The sequence below is a fragment of the Lemur catta genome, chromosome 9, assembly GCF_020740605.2.
Source record: "Lemur catta isolate mLemCat1 chromosome 9, mLemCat1.pri, whole genome shotgun sequence".
Lineage (NCBI taxonomy): Eukaryota > Metazoa > Chordata > Mammalia > Primates > Lemuridae > Lemur > Lemur catta.
The window spans coordinates 31,549,240-31,565,573 of record NC_059136.1 but is presented as its reverse complement, the minus strand read 5'-3'; the positions used below and the strand labels follow the sequence as shown (position 1 = coordinate 31,565,573).

At 51.6% G+C, this 16,334-nt stretch overlaps 1 protein-coding gene across 2 annotated transcripts in view; it reads left to right on the top strand.

Annotated features, from left to right (window-relative positions):
• Positions 1-16,334, top strand: part of CCN4 (cellular communication network factor 4) — a 30,735-nt gene extending 14,401 nt beyond the window's left edge. The window contains exons 2-5 of one of the 2 annotated variants that reach the window (XM_045561066.1): positions 1,392-1,671; positions 8,007-8,261; positions 11,446-11,636; positions 13,312-16,334. In XM_045561066.1, coding sequence (XP_045417022.1) covers positions 1,392-1,671; positions 8,007-8,261; positions 11,446-11,636; positions 13,312-13,611 — 1,026 coding nt within the window. In that variant the 3' untranslated portion in view covers positions 13,612-16,334. Of the gene's footprint in view, positions 1-1,391; positions 1,672-8,006; positions 8,262-11,442; positions 11,637-13,311 lie in introns of both variants that reach the window. The other variant, XM_045561065.1, reaches the window with a different exon arrangement.

The following is a 16,334-nucleotide window of genomic DNA, read 5'->3' as shown; positions in this document are numbered from 1 at the left end:
TACCACTGATACCTGCCTCTTCCATAAGCTGTGGGTTCCCCAAGCACAGGGAATTTTTTAATTTATCTTCGAATGCCTAAAACTTAAGAGAGACTGTGAGCTAGCTCGGCAGACGTCTGTTGGGTGAATGAAAGAGCCCAGAGGAGGCAAAAGTAACGGGTGTCGCAGCGAGAGTCAGGAGATGCGTTTGTGTCTGGGCCTTGGTGTGAGCTGAGTCGTCGTTCCCAGACTGTCCTCCTGCCTCTCAGGGTCTGGGTTTCCACTCTGTGACAGGGGTGAAGGCTCTGTCTGAATATCTATCTCAGCACTGGGGCGTCACTCAGAGCGGGATGCAGATCCGTCAGCCCGTAGACCAGGCTCCTCCGTCCCGTTCCAGATGGGGGGAGCAGCCTGGAGCCCAGCCCGGCCCCACGCTGGCCCCGTCGGCAGCCGTGGGCTCAGCTCTGCTCACCGCAGAACCCAGGCATCACGGGTGAGAAGCCCTGGGCAGGACGCTCCGTGGCCCAGGAGCGGGAGGACTGGCCAGTAGCCTGGCTCCGGCCCTGCTCCCCGTGTCCTCAGGCGATTCTCCTCCTCCCAGGGACGCAGGTCTCCTCTGTTGTACAGAGTGAGGGTCCCAGATGGGATTGAAGGAGGCATCCAGAGAGGCAGGAAGGTGACTGGATCCCAGAGATACAGGCAGCTTGAAGCTCCCGTACTCGGACACCAGGGTGACCCTCTGCCTGTTCCTCAGGGCAGGCAGCTCTGTGGGCCTTGGTTTCTCTTCCCTACTGGCCCACTGTTAAGCCATCTTATTTACTAGGATAAAGATGGCGTCATTGGCTGGGGGATGGGAAGGGGATATTGGGGAGGCTGGGGCGGGGGCGTCCATAGCCCTGAGTGCAAAATGCAAAGACTCCTCTATGCAGGGCTTGAGCTGGCAAGGAGGCACCATGCATGTCCCTGCAGGCGGGGGACATCCAGATGGCAGGAGCTATAATGTCACGTACCTGGTGCTCCACTCCACCAGCCTTTCCTGATGCTCAGAGGGAAAAATAATAACAACAGGTCTGCTGGCGAAACCTGTGTTGAACAGGAGTCCCCTGACTCAGCGAGGTCCTAAGAACCCTTGATGGGGTAAAGAGGGTGGGTGCAGGTCGTAGCAGAAGGGCCCTGGGCTGTGAGCCCACTGCAGCCATGTGACCCTCAGCAGGCTTTGAACTTCTCTGAGCCTCAGTCTCTCTCTGTAAGATGAGGCCAGTCACTTGCCTCTGGGGCTGTGGGGACCACCAGGACTCGAGCGTGGGGCTGAGAATGATTTGATGGCAACCTGCTGAATACCAGGAAGACGGGAATGTGGTGCAGAGCCCCCTGCCTTGGCAGCCCCCTTCACCTCTGCCCTCCCCCCGCAGGCCCTCTCTCCAGCCCCCACGACCATGACCTTCACCCCAGCACCCCTGGAGGACACATCCTCACGCCCCCAGTTCTGCAAGTGGCCGTGCGAGTGCCCAGCATCCCCACCCCGCTGCCCGCTGGGGGTGAGCCTCATCACAGACGGCTGTGAATGCTGCAAGATGTGTGCCCAGCAGCTCGGGGACAACTGCACAGAGGCCGCCGTCTGTGACCCCCACCGGGGCCTCTACTGCGACTACAGTGGGGACCGCCCGAGGTACGCAATAGGAGTGTGTGCACGTAAGTGAGACCTTCCCTGCCTTCCCGCCAGCCCCCAGCACCCCCGGCTCTGGCCCGAGGCCCCCCTCCCTTGGCACACCCACCGCGGTTTCCCTGGCCAGGCTTCCGCCGCACAGTCCATGGCTAGAGGCCAGAAGCTGGGCCCTTCCTGGGGCGAGAGGGATGCCTGCATTCGTCATGCCTGCGCGACCTCGCTCCTTGCTCTGCTCTTGGTCCTGGAGGCACACTCGTGGCTGTCCCCGGGAGAGAGACAGACACCAGGAGAGACCTAAGCCTAGTTTGAGCTCCGAGTGGTAGGATCCTTTAACATGCTTACAGCCTCCCAAGGAACACCAGGGCACTGCACAATTCCAGATATTTTAATAACATTGTAAATTAAAATAATATGGTTTTACAAAATCCAGTAGCCTTGAAAGAATAAAAACCAGCAGTGAGCAACCATTCCTTCCTGCCACCCCACCCACGTTCCTCTGGTTACTACGGTCACTTTTAACTTTTTAGCCCTTTCTTCTGATGGCTGCCACTATATGTTCCATGTCTTCTGCTGTATCTTGATTAGCTTGATATATCAATTTTGTATATATTATTAATATATTTCTATATAATAGCCGATGACTCAGCTCCTCTCTACCACCAGATACTTCCCCTGTATTCCAAATACTGTCCTAATTTGTGGTTATGCAGCCATCAGTGTCTACAATGTCATGGCCAGGTAAATACTGTGCAGTATGAGATAGTGTACTGGTCTGAATTTTCTTTCTTATGATGCCTGTTGTTATTCCTGGAGTTTCTAATTGCCTTTGCTTTTTCTTTAACCTTAGTCTATGATAATATTTTCATGTTTGGAGGGAGGACTGTTGCTGTCTGTTGTTTGTTTGCTCCTCAAGTGTTCCGTCACGGGTATTCTGTCCTTTCTCATTCCCAGAGACCTCATTTCTGAGACTTTCTGACATCCTTCTATCTGGACTTGTATTCCCTTAGCTTGAATCACCTGAGCATTACCTGAAATACAAGGCCCAGCATGACGAAGAGAGGTAACTAGGTGTGATGACACAACAGCCTGACTTCTGAAAGGTTCCACAAAGTCTCAGAAACCCAAGAGCCCCCTTCTTCCCGCAGTGCTAAATCAAGCCTTCCCCATAACCATGGCTCCATATACACCCCATCACCTGTTCCCATACAGCAGTCTCTCACCCTCAGCTAACCCGTTATATTTCCTGCAGTCGGTTGTTGATGAGGGTTATACCCATGATTCCCAGTCGGACAACCCTATCTGAGCCTCGTGGTTAATGCACAGCACTTTGTCTTTTATCATGGATTGGTTCAGCCTTCAACTTTCATACCAAGTCATGTGTCTTCAGCTTTGCAAGTAACCACCCCACTTCCTCCCATCCTTCCAGTTTTCCTTTTATTGAACAGTAAGTTCAAAGAGAACTTGTAGCATCACCTGCACAGAATCATCTGATATGTTGGCTAAAAATATTATTCCTGAGCCCTACCCCAGACGTGTTGAGCCAGGTTCCCTGGAAGTAGGAATGGGATCTATACCTTTCACGAGACGCCCGGGTGGTTTTCATGCACGCAGAAGTTCCAGACTGACTGCTGATACACACACAAACACAGTCTGTCATCTACCTCCTCCTCATGACCCAGGTAGGGAAGGCTGGCCTGGTTTTCCTGCACTAGAACCGTCTGCCTGATAATTTCTTTCCCTTTTTAAAAATATTCTTCAAGATCATTGCAATTATGTTAATCTCTAAAGCTATATTGAGATCTTATCATGTGCCAGGCACCATAACTTTATAGACCGTCTCTCTTGGATCCAAAGGTTGTGTGGGCCAAGAAACTGCCTCTCCCTCCTGCCTTCCCCATGGGGGCCCTGGAAACCACCTTCCGCACCCCGACCCCCGTCTCTTTGCATCTCGGGTCCTGACTCTGTGCATTTCCTGTCCTTTTATTTGGAAAAACTATGGTCCAAAGGAGATTGTAATACGTATTACACTTAACATGAGTTCGCTGGTCGGGTAGGCTTGAGATAAATACAACTAAATAGGAAGTACAGAAATTCTCAGAGGCTTCAAATTTTCATGTCCACTGTTAAATTCCGAAAGGGGGCTATCATGAGCTCTGTAAGAAGCTTTTTCTTTTCTAACAGAGTTGAACACTGAACTCCTGTCCAGGCAGATTCTTACCCACCGACCTCACCCCCCACACACATACACACACACACACATCACATGCACATGTGCACACACATGCAAACACACACACACCCCTCACTAGGACTCTACCGGACATGTTCCCAGAAATGCTGCCAGAGTGTCTGAATTCATGAGACCCTAATAAAGAAGGAGGAGAGTCCAGGGAGGGTCTATAGGTAGAAGAAGAAGGCATTTCTGGGCCAGAAGGAAAAGAGAAAGAAAGGTCCCTCTAACAGACAATTTTTCAGCAAATGATCAGCTCAGCCAATGAATGGACAGTCCCCAGGACAGGCTAAATCTGTCCTTGGATATTTGGTTGTAATTAGGCCATGACAAGGTGGATAATAACAGGAGCAATTGCAACCCTGGCACGTATAGCTCAAAGGACAGTGGGGGCTACAGTAACCTGCTGAATGTGAGCTCTTGCTGCCAGAGATGGCCCGGCTGTGCCCAGCCACGGTAAAAGAGCAAGGTCTTGTCCAGACTGCTCTGTTTTCAAGAGAGTCCAGAAATCCAGATTTGTGTATTGTTTGTAAATGTTGGCAATGCATTCAGAAATCTTTTAACAAACATGCTGTGGGCCAAACTAAATACATCTGTGGGCAGAGAGTGACCTCTGAATTAGACCATTTGGCTATTTTGGTTGTACAAACACTACTCTACATTTAATGCAGCTGGGTCAGGCCTGAGGGCATTGTGGTTTGCTGGAAAGATCATATTTACAGGCAGACAGACTTGGCCCAGCTTTGCCACTTGCGAGCTACGTGACTGTGGGCACATCACTTAAGGAGCCTGATAAAACCAACCTCACATGGTTGTAAAGGAATTAAACAGGGGAATACAGAAAAAAAAAAATGTGTTTGGCTGCTCTTAGTTTTCATTTTATTTGCTTTGTTTTAACTTTCCTTTGCAGAAGACATCTCTGTCTTGTCCATGGTCATCCTGAGAGGAGGGGGCAGGTCTAGTTCCAGGACTAGACTCCCCAAGTCTAAGAGTGAGGAAGCAGTAAACTCATGCTTGGTTTTTGGAGCTAGACAACCTGAGTTCAAATCCCAATGTCATGGCTAACTAATTCTATGACTTTAGGCAAGCTGCTTAACCTTTTAAGGCTCAGTTTTCTCATCAAGGGAAATGTGACAAAGAAAGCCTGCCTCCCTGGGTGGTTGGAATGCCAAGTGCCTGATACATGGTAGGAACCCAGTAAAGATCAGGGTTCACCCCAGCTCACATCCATCCTTTGATTATTCAAACAATGAGCATAGGTGAGTGACAATACAAAAATGGGTTTACAACAAGGTATGACCTCCTGTCCTTGTTCCCACAGGGCAAACAGTCCTTGGGGGTGTGAGTGAGGGAAGTAAAGGCTCTGATGGTAGAGCAAGGCGACTTGAGTTTCTGGAAGTTTTTCAATAAGAGGAAGCTAACCAGGTCACGTCTGGACTTGCAAGTCTGAGATTAGATAGGAGGCGGCGAAGGAAACTGGCTTCGCCATCTCGCCAGGAGCAGGTCCTTCGATTAGTTAGAAAGAAGTGAATGAGGAGGGAGCTCTCGAGTGGGGCCCTCTGGGCCTCCCGCTAGCCTATCGTGGGCAGGCTGCCCACGCTGCAGCAGCACCTTCTAGATGCAGTGAGTCTCAACCTCCACAGCGAACTGGATTTACCCGGGGAGCTTTAGAAGCCACTGAGACCAACAAAAGAAAAATACTGAGACACAAGTCCACCCCCATGTCCTGAGGCATGATGTGGGCAGTGGAATTTTTTAAAGCTCCCCCGGTTCCACTTCAGTTCCCTTGTGCAGCTCATGGTGAGAAGCCAAGGACTCCAGGCACCCCGCACTGACCTCTGCCTCCTAAGTGTCCATGTAGGGGCTCAGAGCTGCGGGCTTAGCCTTCTCCCTTCTCGTCAGCTTCTCCCACACACATGCGCACGTGCATGCACACACACACACACACACACACACACACACACACACACACACACACACATGCCCCTTCCTGGAGCAAGGGTGCGGGCAGGGGTGACTCAGAAGGCAGAGAGAGAGACTCACCCAGCGCTTCCTCTGCTCTTTCTCCCGCTACTTCCCCTCCTCCACTGGGGTCTGGTGGGAGGACAGGGGCTGTGGTCAGATCCCCCGGGTTTGGGTCCCAGCTCTATCATTCACCAGTTTCATGACCTTGAACAAATGAGTCGTTTAACCTCTCTGAACTTTCCTGTCCACCAAATGGGGAAAATAAAACTGTCCTCGTGAAGTGACCGGAGGACTGAATGAGATAACGTATCCGATGGTGCCTGGCACAAGATCAGAGGGTCAACAAATAGCATCCTTCCTTTCTGCACCAGCACGATAACCTTCCCCGGGAAAAACAGCAGCCGCAGCAACATTCACTCACAGATTCTGCTTCCGGCTCTGGTCACCTGGGACTGGTGACTTCACCTCGCTGCGACTCAGTTTTGCTGTATGGAAAATGAAGATGACAATGTGATAGTGTTTCTTTATGGAACAAAATACGTAACAAGCATGACACAGAGGAGATTCAGTGCCCAACCACAGAGACAGTACTTACAAAACCTTCCTGCCCTCTTGGTATTAGGGTTATTATTATTAATAACTACCTTTAGGCAAACCCAGGGGACAGGACAGAATTATTGGCAGACTGCAGATTCCAGATGCCCCTCCTTGGGCAACACTCTTGCTGCCCAGGGGCTCCCTGCCTGTATTCCACAGCTGTCCTCAAGAGAGAACATGGTATCAGGGGTGGCATCTGGCCCAGCAGCCCCCAAACTTGCCCTGGAGCTCCGGGCTGGCATAAGCAACTCCACATGGCCACTGGGATGTCAGCCCAGCATCTCAACGGCTAATGAAGGACAATGGCGTCCACTACCCCAAACCCTGCTCCTGCTAGGAGGAGGGAGCATCTCTCTCCTTCCAGGACTCGGGTCGCAGGACTAGGAGTCATTCTTGACCCCTCTCCCCTCTCCCTCACCCCCCTGCATCAGCAAGTCCTGGCAGCTCCTTCCAAATCTGTCTAGAAGCTGTGCCCTTCTCCTGGTGGCTCTGGGCCTCTCCCTCTCTCCTGGGTTCCTGGGTGGCCCTGACGTTACCCTTGACCTCTGCAATCTGCTCTCAGCTCAGCACCATGAGTGTCCTTGTAAGCATAGTTCACTCACCCACTCAGCAGTTTCTTATCGAGCACCCCCTGCGTGCCAGGCACAGTTCTAGGCTCTCCCAGCTTTGCATCCTCCTCTGAGCCTAGGAGGAAGCCTTCTCTGATCTCCTCTTCTTCTCCCCCCAACACCTGGCCCCCTGTCCCATCCCAGGTCTCTCCCACCTCAGGCCTTTACACCTAAGGTGGCCTTGTCCCTACCTAGGAAGTTCCTCCTTGGGGCATGGGCACTTCCTCGCCTCCTCCAGGCCTGTGCAGCAGCAGCACCGCCTCAGCAAGGCCTTCCCTGCCCATCTGACTTGAGTTTGCAACTGCCCCCCACTCCCAAATCCCCCTCTCTGCTCCCCTGTTCTACCAGACACTTGTCACCATCAACGTCAACACCAGCACTACAGGATCTATGTGTCTTTCCTCTGCCACCCCCCACTACACTGTAAGCTCTTTGAAGGCATGACTTTTGTCTATTTTGTCCACTACTCAACCCCCAGCACCTAGAAGGCTCCATAAATATGCACTGAGTGAATGGAACGCATGTTTCCAGGTGTGCTGGCTTGTTTTACATGCCTGCCTCCCTCGGACCCATGAGCCCCAGCGGCAGGTGTTTGGCGGTACCAGGCTTTGTGCCAGGTGCTGGGGACACTGCAGGGAGCAGCCACCTGGGACCCCACCTGTGAGGTGCTGTATCCTTTCACCCAGTGCTCAGCCCACGGAGACTGGCGTGGATGTCACTGGGTGGGTGCTGGCTGGGGCTGTAAGGGAATTCCCGCCCACCCTGTGCGGAAGTCCCACCCCATGCCCATCCCCGCCCCCTGCCCAGCCCTCTCGGCCTCCCTGCATTTGTCCCTGCGGCACCCGCCCCTCTCGCGTGTTGGGAGACAACCCCAGGGTTCGGGTGTGGTCCAGGGTGGGAGGCTGCCACGGCCAGGGGACCCTTCCCGCTGGGCCTGACCCGCCGCCGCCTGTGTTGGCAGAGGTGGTCGGCGTGGGCTGCGTCCTAGACGGGGTGCGCTACAACAACGGCCAGTCCTTCCAGCCCAACTGCAAGTACAACTGCACGTGCATCGACGGGGCGGTGGGCTGCACGCCGCTGTGCCTCCGCGCGCGCCCCCCGCGCCTCTGGTGCCGCCACCCGCGGAAAGTGAGAGTGCCCGGCCGCTGCTGCGAGCAGTGGGTGTGCGACGACGACGCCAGGAGGCCGCGCAAGACGGCACCGCGCGACACCTTCGGTGGGTGTGGGCCTGGGTGGGCCGCGGGCGGGCCCTGGGGGCGGGTTGCAGACCCTCCTGGAGCTCTGACCACCCGGGAATGATTCATGCTGTCATTCCCCAGTCCACCACTTACTAGCTGCGTGACCTTGGGAAAGTTACATCTGCCCCGGGACCCTATTTCCCCAGCTGTAAAATGGAAATGCTGCCTTCTGTCCTGCCTATCTTACAGGACGCTCTGAGTATAAAACCGAGTGCGTTGTAAAGAACAAAGCTCTACACATGTGGCCCTTATCATCCTACTAAGGAGTTTAGGGGTGGGGTGGGGATGGAGGAAGTGTGGGTGTGTGGGAACTTGGGGAGGAGAGGTGTGAGCAGGAGGAGATGGGTCTAGTAGAGATGTCTTTTTGTTTCATTTCTGCTTACTGGAGCCTAGCCCAGTGCCAGACACTTAGCAGGTACCCAATACATGTTTGTCATATTGGTGGATAGATGGATGGATGGATGATGCATGGATGGATGATGCATGGATGGATGGGTGATGGATGGATGGATGGATGATGGATGGATGATGGATGATGGATGAATGGTTGGGTGAAGGATGGATGAACAGACAAATTGATGGATCGATCAGCTAGTGAGGATCTGAACCAGGGCAGTGGAAGTAGAGAGGTGAGGAAGGGACAGATGGAAGGGACATTGCTCGAGTAAGCCTGAAGGTCTTGGTGTCAATCCAATGCCTGGGGTGAAGGAGGAAGAGGAGTAGAGGAGGACTCCCGGGGCTCCTCATTGCCTAGGCTAGAATACAAGAGAGGGAGCACGTACGGAGTGAAGCAGATCTGCTTTGTTTGCAACAGGGTGAGTTCGAGGCAGGTCACCCTGCCCATGGGAGCACGAGGAGGAGTGCCCAGGGGGGGCAGCCCAGGGAGGAGGGAGGGGGTGGGAAGCCATCTGCTTGGAGCTGCTGATGGTGGTGTCGCTGGGGTGGCCTGGGGCCCAGGTCTGGGGAGGCTGACGCTTGAAGGGTGGACAGGAGGTGAGATGGGAGGAGACGGACAGGAGGGTCGAGATATGAGAGGAAAACCAGGAGCAGACAGCAGATGACGACATTTCAAGAGAGAAATCTCTACTAGGAAAGCGGACAGGAAGAAGTGAAAAATGGCAATAGAGCTTGGGAGTTTTAAGAATACAGGTAATTTTCTAAAAATTATAAGAGCATGAGATTGCTCGGGGACTGTGTAGGGCAGGATTTCTCAACCTTGGCACTGGCAATGTCTGGGGCCAGACACTTGTTTGTGGTGGGCCTGTCCTGTGCACTGGAGAATGCTTAGCAGCATCCCTGGGCTCGCCCCACCAGATGCCAGCAGCACCCCTTCCCCGGGTTGTGACAACTAATAACACCTCCAGACACTGCCAGTTGGAGAAGCAGTGCTGTGTGGATGGGAGCAGGCCCGGGGTAGCTGTCCACCCCCCCCCCCCCAGGAGGGCCACACAAGGGTCACCAGGGAAGCAGGGAGGCAGAAGCTGTCTGCCCATTGTGTGTGGCCCAGTGACCTCATTCTGACCGAGCACACGCAGAGCCCCTGCCTGGATGAGGCGACCCAGAAACCAAAGCCCTTTTATCCTCCTAGGCAGATCGCTCCCCGCCACCTGCCAAGCCCCTCCCAGCCCTGCCCCTCCTCTGTCCTGGGACGCCTCCCTTTCTTTCCTCTGTTTCTCACCCTCTCCCTCTTAAACTCAGTCATTCCTGCATTCATTCGTCAGTGTTCCCTGCACCCTATCAGCTGGGAGGGCTGAGTGTAAGGCACTGACTTTCTCCTTCTCTCTCCTTCTGGTCCTAGCTAGATCTCTCCTCTCTCCTGTGTTCTCGCTCTTCCTCTCTCTTTGACCTGCTCCATGTTTTTGTTACTTTTCTCACCTTCCCTCTGTTCATGCTACCTCTCCTCCTCTCCCTCTCTCTCTTCTCTGTGTCTCCATCCCTTGCCCCCGCCTGTTCCTGCCTCTTTGGCTTCCTGTGCAGTGTGTGTCGGGTGGGACTGGCCCGCTCTCCAGCTCTTCCTCTCATGCATCTTGCTCCATCTTTCCGGGGGCAGTTCTCTGTCTTGTGGCTCTTTCCCTGCCTCCATCTCTAGTTCACCACCATTTTCCACTTTTCAGACAGTGAGTGAGCACCTGCCATGTTCCAGATGCTGGAGATATGTGTATTCATAGAGCCACCCAGCAGTGGGTCATTGAGTTGGCCACAGTCAAGTGACCCCACACGCTCACATTGACTGAGCTTTCTAAGGGCCAGGGACAGCCTGGCTGCTTTCATGGGAGTGCAATCATCTTGCCTAACCACAGCCCTGCGAGAGGCATGCTGTTCTCAACCCCATTTGCAGGTGGGGAACCTGAGGCATGAGGTGTAGGCAGCTTTTTGGAAGTTACATAGCTAGTAAGTGGCAGTGCTACCGGAGGAACCCTGGTAATTTGACTCTGAAGCCTGTCTGTCCTCGTAACCACTATGCTTTTGGTGTTACTGAGACGAAATGTTAGGTATTAGGACGTAGGTATTCACCTTTGAACTCCCCCCAAATAAATTTAATCTCTGCGGAGTCAGGGACAGGGACTATGTGTGTGTGTGTGTATATATATATATATATATATATATATATATATATATAATAAGGGACAGGTTCTTGCTCTGTCACTCAGGCTAGAACCCCTAGGCGCAAGGGATCCTTCCACCTCAACCTTCTGAGTAGCTGCAACTGCACCCAGCCCAACAGTGCCTTTTTAACCTCCTATTCTCAGTACCTAACAAGATGGTTGATCCATAATCAGTCAAAATCTAGACCTTTTTATTGTCCTGCCAGCCCACAGGCAGATATTATTGTTCCAGTGAGGAGGCAGGCCCCGAGTGGGTTATCTAAGATCACACAGCTTGTAGGTGATAGAGTGGGATTTGAACTTGGGTCCACCTGTCTCTAAAGATGGTTTTCCTTCCAAGCTTCCGTGCTGCCTCTCCTGATCAGAAAAACATAAGGACCTGAGAATACATTCTCTGTTCCCTGGTTATAAGCCAACTTGCCCTCCTGTAGGGAGGGACACCCAACCCCTGTCTCCCTCTTTCTCTCTCTCTCTGAGTTTCGGGGTGCAGTGACATGAGGGTCTGGGGCTGGTGGGGGCTGGAGACTCATGGGGATCTTGTCCCCACACCCAGCAGCTGCGGATGAGGTGGAGCCGTGGCACAGGAACTGTATAGCCTACACGAGCCCCTGGAGCCCCTGTTCCACCAGCTGCGGCCTGGGGGTCTCCACGCGCATCTCCAACGTCAACGCCTGGTGCCAGCCTGAGCAGGAGAGCCGCCTCTGCGACCTGCGGCCGTGCGAGGTGGACATGCGGCTGCTCATCAAGGTGGGTCCAGGGCAGCGGCAGCATCTCGGACTTAACAAGCAGACAAACCTGGCTTCGAGCCTGGCTCCTGGACGTCCTCGTGGGCACCTTTTGTACAATGGGAATAATTAAGCCCACCGGGTGGGTTTGGTGTAAGAGTTCTGTGGGATAACGCATGTTACTAGGCTGAATTCCACTCACTGGAAGCTCTGGAGGTTACCGTATTATTAGAACCAAGCTCACGCTGCAGAGATGTCCGGGACCCTCAGAGGTGCTCTTCTGTAGTGATTCTGAGAGCCCCGCACCAATTCCCATCCTCCCTCCCGTCCCGTGCCGGCCCACCCCCGCCTGCACCGGCACATAGTTATATGGGGAGCACTGGACAGGGCCTGGGACCCTGGAGTCCAAGGCCTGTTTTGCATTAATGGTGTGTGACTGTGACCAAGGCCCCAGGCCTCAGAGTTAGACACAGATCTTACTTACCTAACTCAACCCCTCCTCACTCATGCCTTAGGACTGGTCAGCCTGTTGTCAAATCAAAACCAAAGCAAAACAAAACAAAAATTCAGCACTGATTCCAGTTTTGGAGCTGAGGAGAAGGTTGCCCAGGAGACAAGACAGTCCAGTTCCTGTGGTCCTCTTCCGACGTCCAGCATGGCTCCTTGTCCCCTGGCAGCTTCTCCCATCATCTCTGTGTTGGTCACCCGGATCCACCCTGCCTCTTCTTTCTCCTCCTTCTCCTCTTCTCTCTTCTTCCTTCCCTCCAGTGGTTTTTCTCTGTCCTGCTAGCCTTTGCATTCTCTGTGCTTGGGACACAGTAGGTACTCAGTAGACATCTCGCGACTGAAAGCATAAGTGGAAAAGGTACCAGCAGCAGGAGAAATGGGAGAAAGGCCCCGAGCTGGGTGAGATGGATCTATCTGCCACAAAGCTAATGCAAGTTCCTCATTGTAGGCTCAGAATTCCCACCGAATTTTGTTTCCATAATCGTGTGTCCTAAAAGGGTTGCCCCATTGTATAAGCTTCATGCCCCCCGAGAGCCTGCATCTAGCATAATGTGGGGATATAGTAGACCCTTGTTGAATTCTTAATTCAACAAGTTTGGTAACTGGCTGCTGTGTACCAGGCACAGAATTACACTGTAGAGACACAAAAAGGGCCCCAAATCTTGAGAGGCTCATAGCCCAATGGAAGGATGGAGCTTCCTTTAAAGAATGTCCATCCAGTAGAATAAGTTGCATGAAAAGGGTGTGTGTGAGAAGCCACGGGAGGCAGAGGATGGGGAGATGAGGGTAGAATGTGTCCCCTGACTATGGAGTCCCAGTGCTGACTCTGCTAGTAGCTAGCCAGGGAGCTTGGATGGCTGAAGGAGCCAAAAAGGCTTCCCGTGTTGGTGAAACTGTGAAGAATTGGGCATTGGCAAGGCAGAAATGCAGGACAGAAGAGAAATCACAGACCACAGATACAACCCAAGCGAGGCAATTGCCTCTGTGGTCCTCAGTTCCCCTCCGTGTAATCTTGCCGGCTCTCACTCTATTTGCTAACGTCTCTCCTTGCTTGAACATGCTGCGGTTCTGAAAGTAAGGTGGAGTGCCCCTGTGACATGCCAGAAGGAAAAAACCGAGGGCTTGGAGGGAAGACGGTGGTTGTTCGTCCTCAGAGCATCCCCACTGACAGCGCCTTTCCTTTCTCCCAGGCAGAGAAGAAGTGCTTGGCTGTGTACCAGCCAGAGGCGCCCATGAACTTCACCCTCGCGGGCTGCGTCAGCACACGTTCCTACCGGCCCAAGTACTGTGGGGTCTGCACGGACAACAGGTGCTGCATCCCCTACAAGTCCAAGACCATCAACATCTCCTTCCAGTGCCCCGATGGGCCTGGCTTCTCCCGCCAGGTCCTGTGGATTAATGCCTGCTTCTGCAACCTGACCTGTAGGAATCCCAACGACATCTTTGCTGACTTGGAATCCTACCCCGACTTCTCAGAAATTGCCGATTAGGCAGGTACAGATCTTGGGCCTTGGGGCCTGGCTTGATGCCTGCAAAGCCACCAGCCCTCTGTGGCCATAGCTTCGCATCATTGAATCTTATTTTATCCACTTCCCATTCACTCCAGTTACCCTGGTCAGGACCCTTGGAATCCTGTCCTGTCCCTAACTGCCCAAACGGCCCCTGATGGTGCTGCTCAGGCCCACACTATGGTCCCCTGCTTGGCAGCACCAGTATTCACTCCAAAGAAAATACCTGTCTCTAGCCTTTCTGGACAAGACCCAGGCCTGATCCAGCCTGTCCAAGTCACCGAAGTTCTGCTGGATCTTGCCGAAGTCCCAAGGAATGGAGTCTACTAGATAGCCAGTACCCTAATTCCCTCCTTATATGCCAAACTGCAACATTCTTTGGGTCCATTCCGAAGGAGAGATGGGATTTGGAACAATAGACTAATCTAGTATTTGGACCCTGCCAAGTGGCAACTTAATGGGCAGTTCTGACCTCAGCATACCAAAACTATCTCTGATTCCAACAGTGTGTACTTCCCAAGGTCACCAGACACTTGCCAAGTAAAGTGAATGGCTGTTTGATTTTGATTTTTAATGGAAAGTTGCATCTGGGTATCGTTGAAGTTAAGTTTCTTTTAACCCCTACACTGTGAAGGGTATAGATTAAGTTCATCCCAGTTAGAAATGCAATTTGATAAACATTCTTGTTGATGGGGAAAGTCCCCAGTTAATACTCCAGGGACAGGGCAAGGTCAGCCATTTCAGAAGGAGCCCTTGACCCGAGCACTGGCCCGCTGCTGACTGCCAGGGTGTCGGGCAGTTGCCCAGGCTCTGCCCTGCATCCTCACCTTCTCCCTGCTTGGGACTCATGGGATTGGTGGAGCCCCTGGATTTGCCTCTCTCTCTGGTCCCTGAGAGTGGTGCCCTGGAACATTCCTCTTTCCTACGGAGCCTCGAGAGACCCAGCTGCAGACCAGGCCAGGCCTTCCTGAAATGACCAAGACAGATCCAGGTCAAGTGTGGTCAGACCAAGAAGTGAGTCCACTCTGCATCCGCCCGACCTGGCCTCTCAAGTTGGAGGCTCTGGGACCCCAAGAGTCCCTGCCTGTGCCCAGGACACATCTCTTTCTGCCTCAGCAACCCGCTTTCCAGCCTTCGGGTCTGTGACCAAAACAGCCAGTTTTCTGGTGTGAAGACAAGGGTTTACCAGTTGTTTAGAAACAGAAATACTTAACAGGGGTTAAAAGCCAAAAGGAGTTGAAGCTAAAAAGAAGAGAAGGTTGTTATTCATGGAAATGAGGCTATTATTTATTTTATTAGTAAAATATAATATTTACCATTATAATTCTTTAATTTAGCACCTTTTATGTGCCAGACATTGTTCTCAGTGCTTTGTATACACTAGCTCATTGAATCTTAGCAATGACGTTGAGAAATTTCCATTATTATTTCTGTTTTTACCAATGTGAAACGGAAGCTCAGAGAGGTAAGAGAACTTGACCTGAGTCACCCAGCTGGTAAATAGGGAAGCTGGGATTCAAATCCAAGTTGGACTGACTTCATAATCTGCATTTTCCTTCTTTTTATAGAGCTTCCAAATAGGTCAGAATAGGAAAACATATTAGAATAAGTGACTTCTTGCTGTCCCTTTTCCCTCATCATTCTTTTTAGCTCCTTTCCCAAGACAAGAGTGTCTGATTTTCTGACAATTTAGTCATCTAAGCATCAAAACAAAGATGAGATAGACAAAAATCCATGCATCCCCTATAGGTCATCCCCTCCTTCAAATCAGAACCAACATTAGTACTTGGAGTGAATTGCTCCGATGTGCTTAGGTGAGGGAGAGGGAGGGAGGGAGACCTGAATTCACCAGACTAATTCTTGCTAAATCTTATTACAAGCATTTGGGGAGCCCTTCCCACATGCCAGGTCTCGTGCTTTACTCCCGTATCTCATTTAATCCTCATAGCAAACCTACAGGATATGGCGTTATCATCATTTAAAGACAGCTGGGTCTCCAAGAGGCTGAATAATTTGCTCAGGGTCTTGCCAGCTAGTGAAGAGCAGACCAGGATCTGACACCTGAGCCATCTCTCCTGACACTAAGCCTAGCTAGCCTGCCCCTAAAATCCAAAGGTATGACCTTTACAAGAGGTGCTTTACTGACAATAGCTGCAATTTTAACTTTGAAAGTGATTCGGGGAGTGATGAAAGAAAGTAGATTCAAATGATAGGATTGTGTACAGTCTCACTAGCATTGTACTGTGTATCCATAGGGATATTGTGGGGAAGTAAACTAGGCCATGACTATGATGTTGAATTATGTCACTGCTTTTTGCAGACTTGTCTTGATGCAAAGTAACCATGATGATAACCCCACTAGCTGGGAATCATAAATGGTCCTAACGGTCAGCTGCAAATCTCTGCACATGTATATGTGTTTGTGTGTATATATGTATGTATAGATCTATTTTCAAACTGTGATTTAATATTTAAATATTCTTACTGCCATTTTTGTGACTTAAAAAATATATATGAAGAAATGTCTTAGAATTTCCCAGTAAAGGAAAAATAGCACTTGGGCGATCTGTCATGTTTTACAAGTTCTCATTCTTCTCATGATTTGTGTAGTGTGGAGAATATTTGCTCAATGTAAAGGGTTTTCTCTGCTTAAATTCTCTGTTTACAGCTTTTCTCCTTAAAGTAATAAATCATCAGCAAAGTCA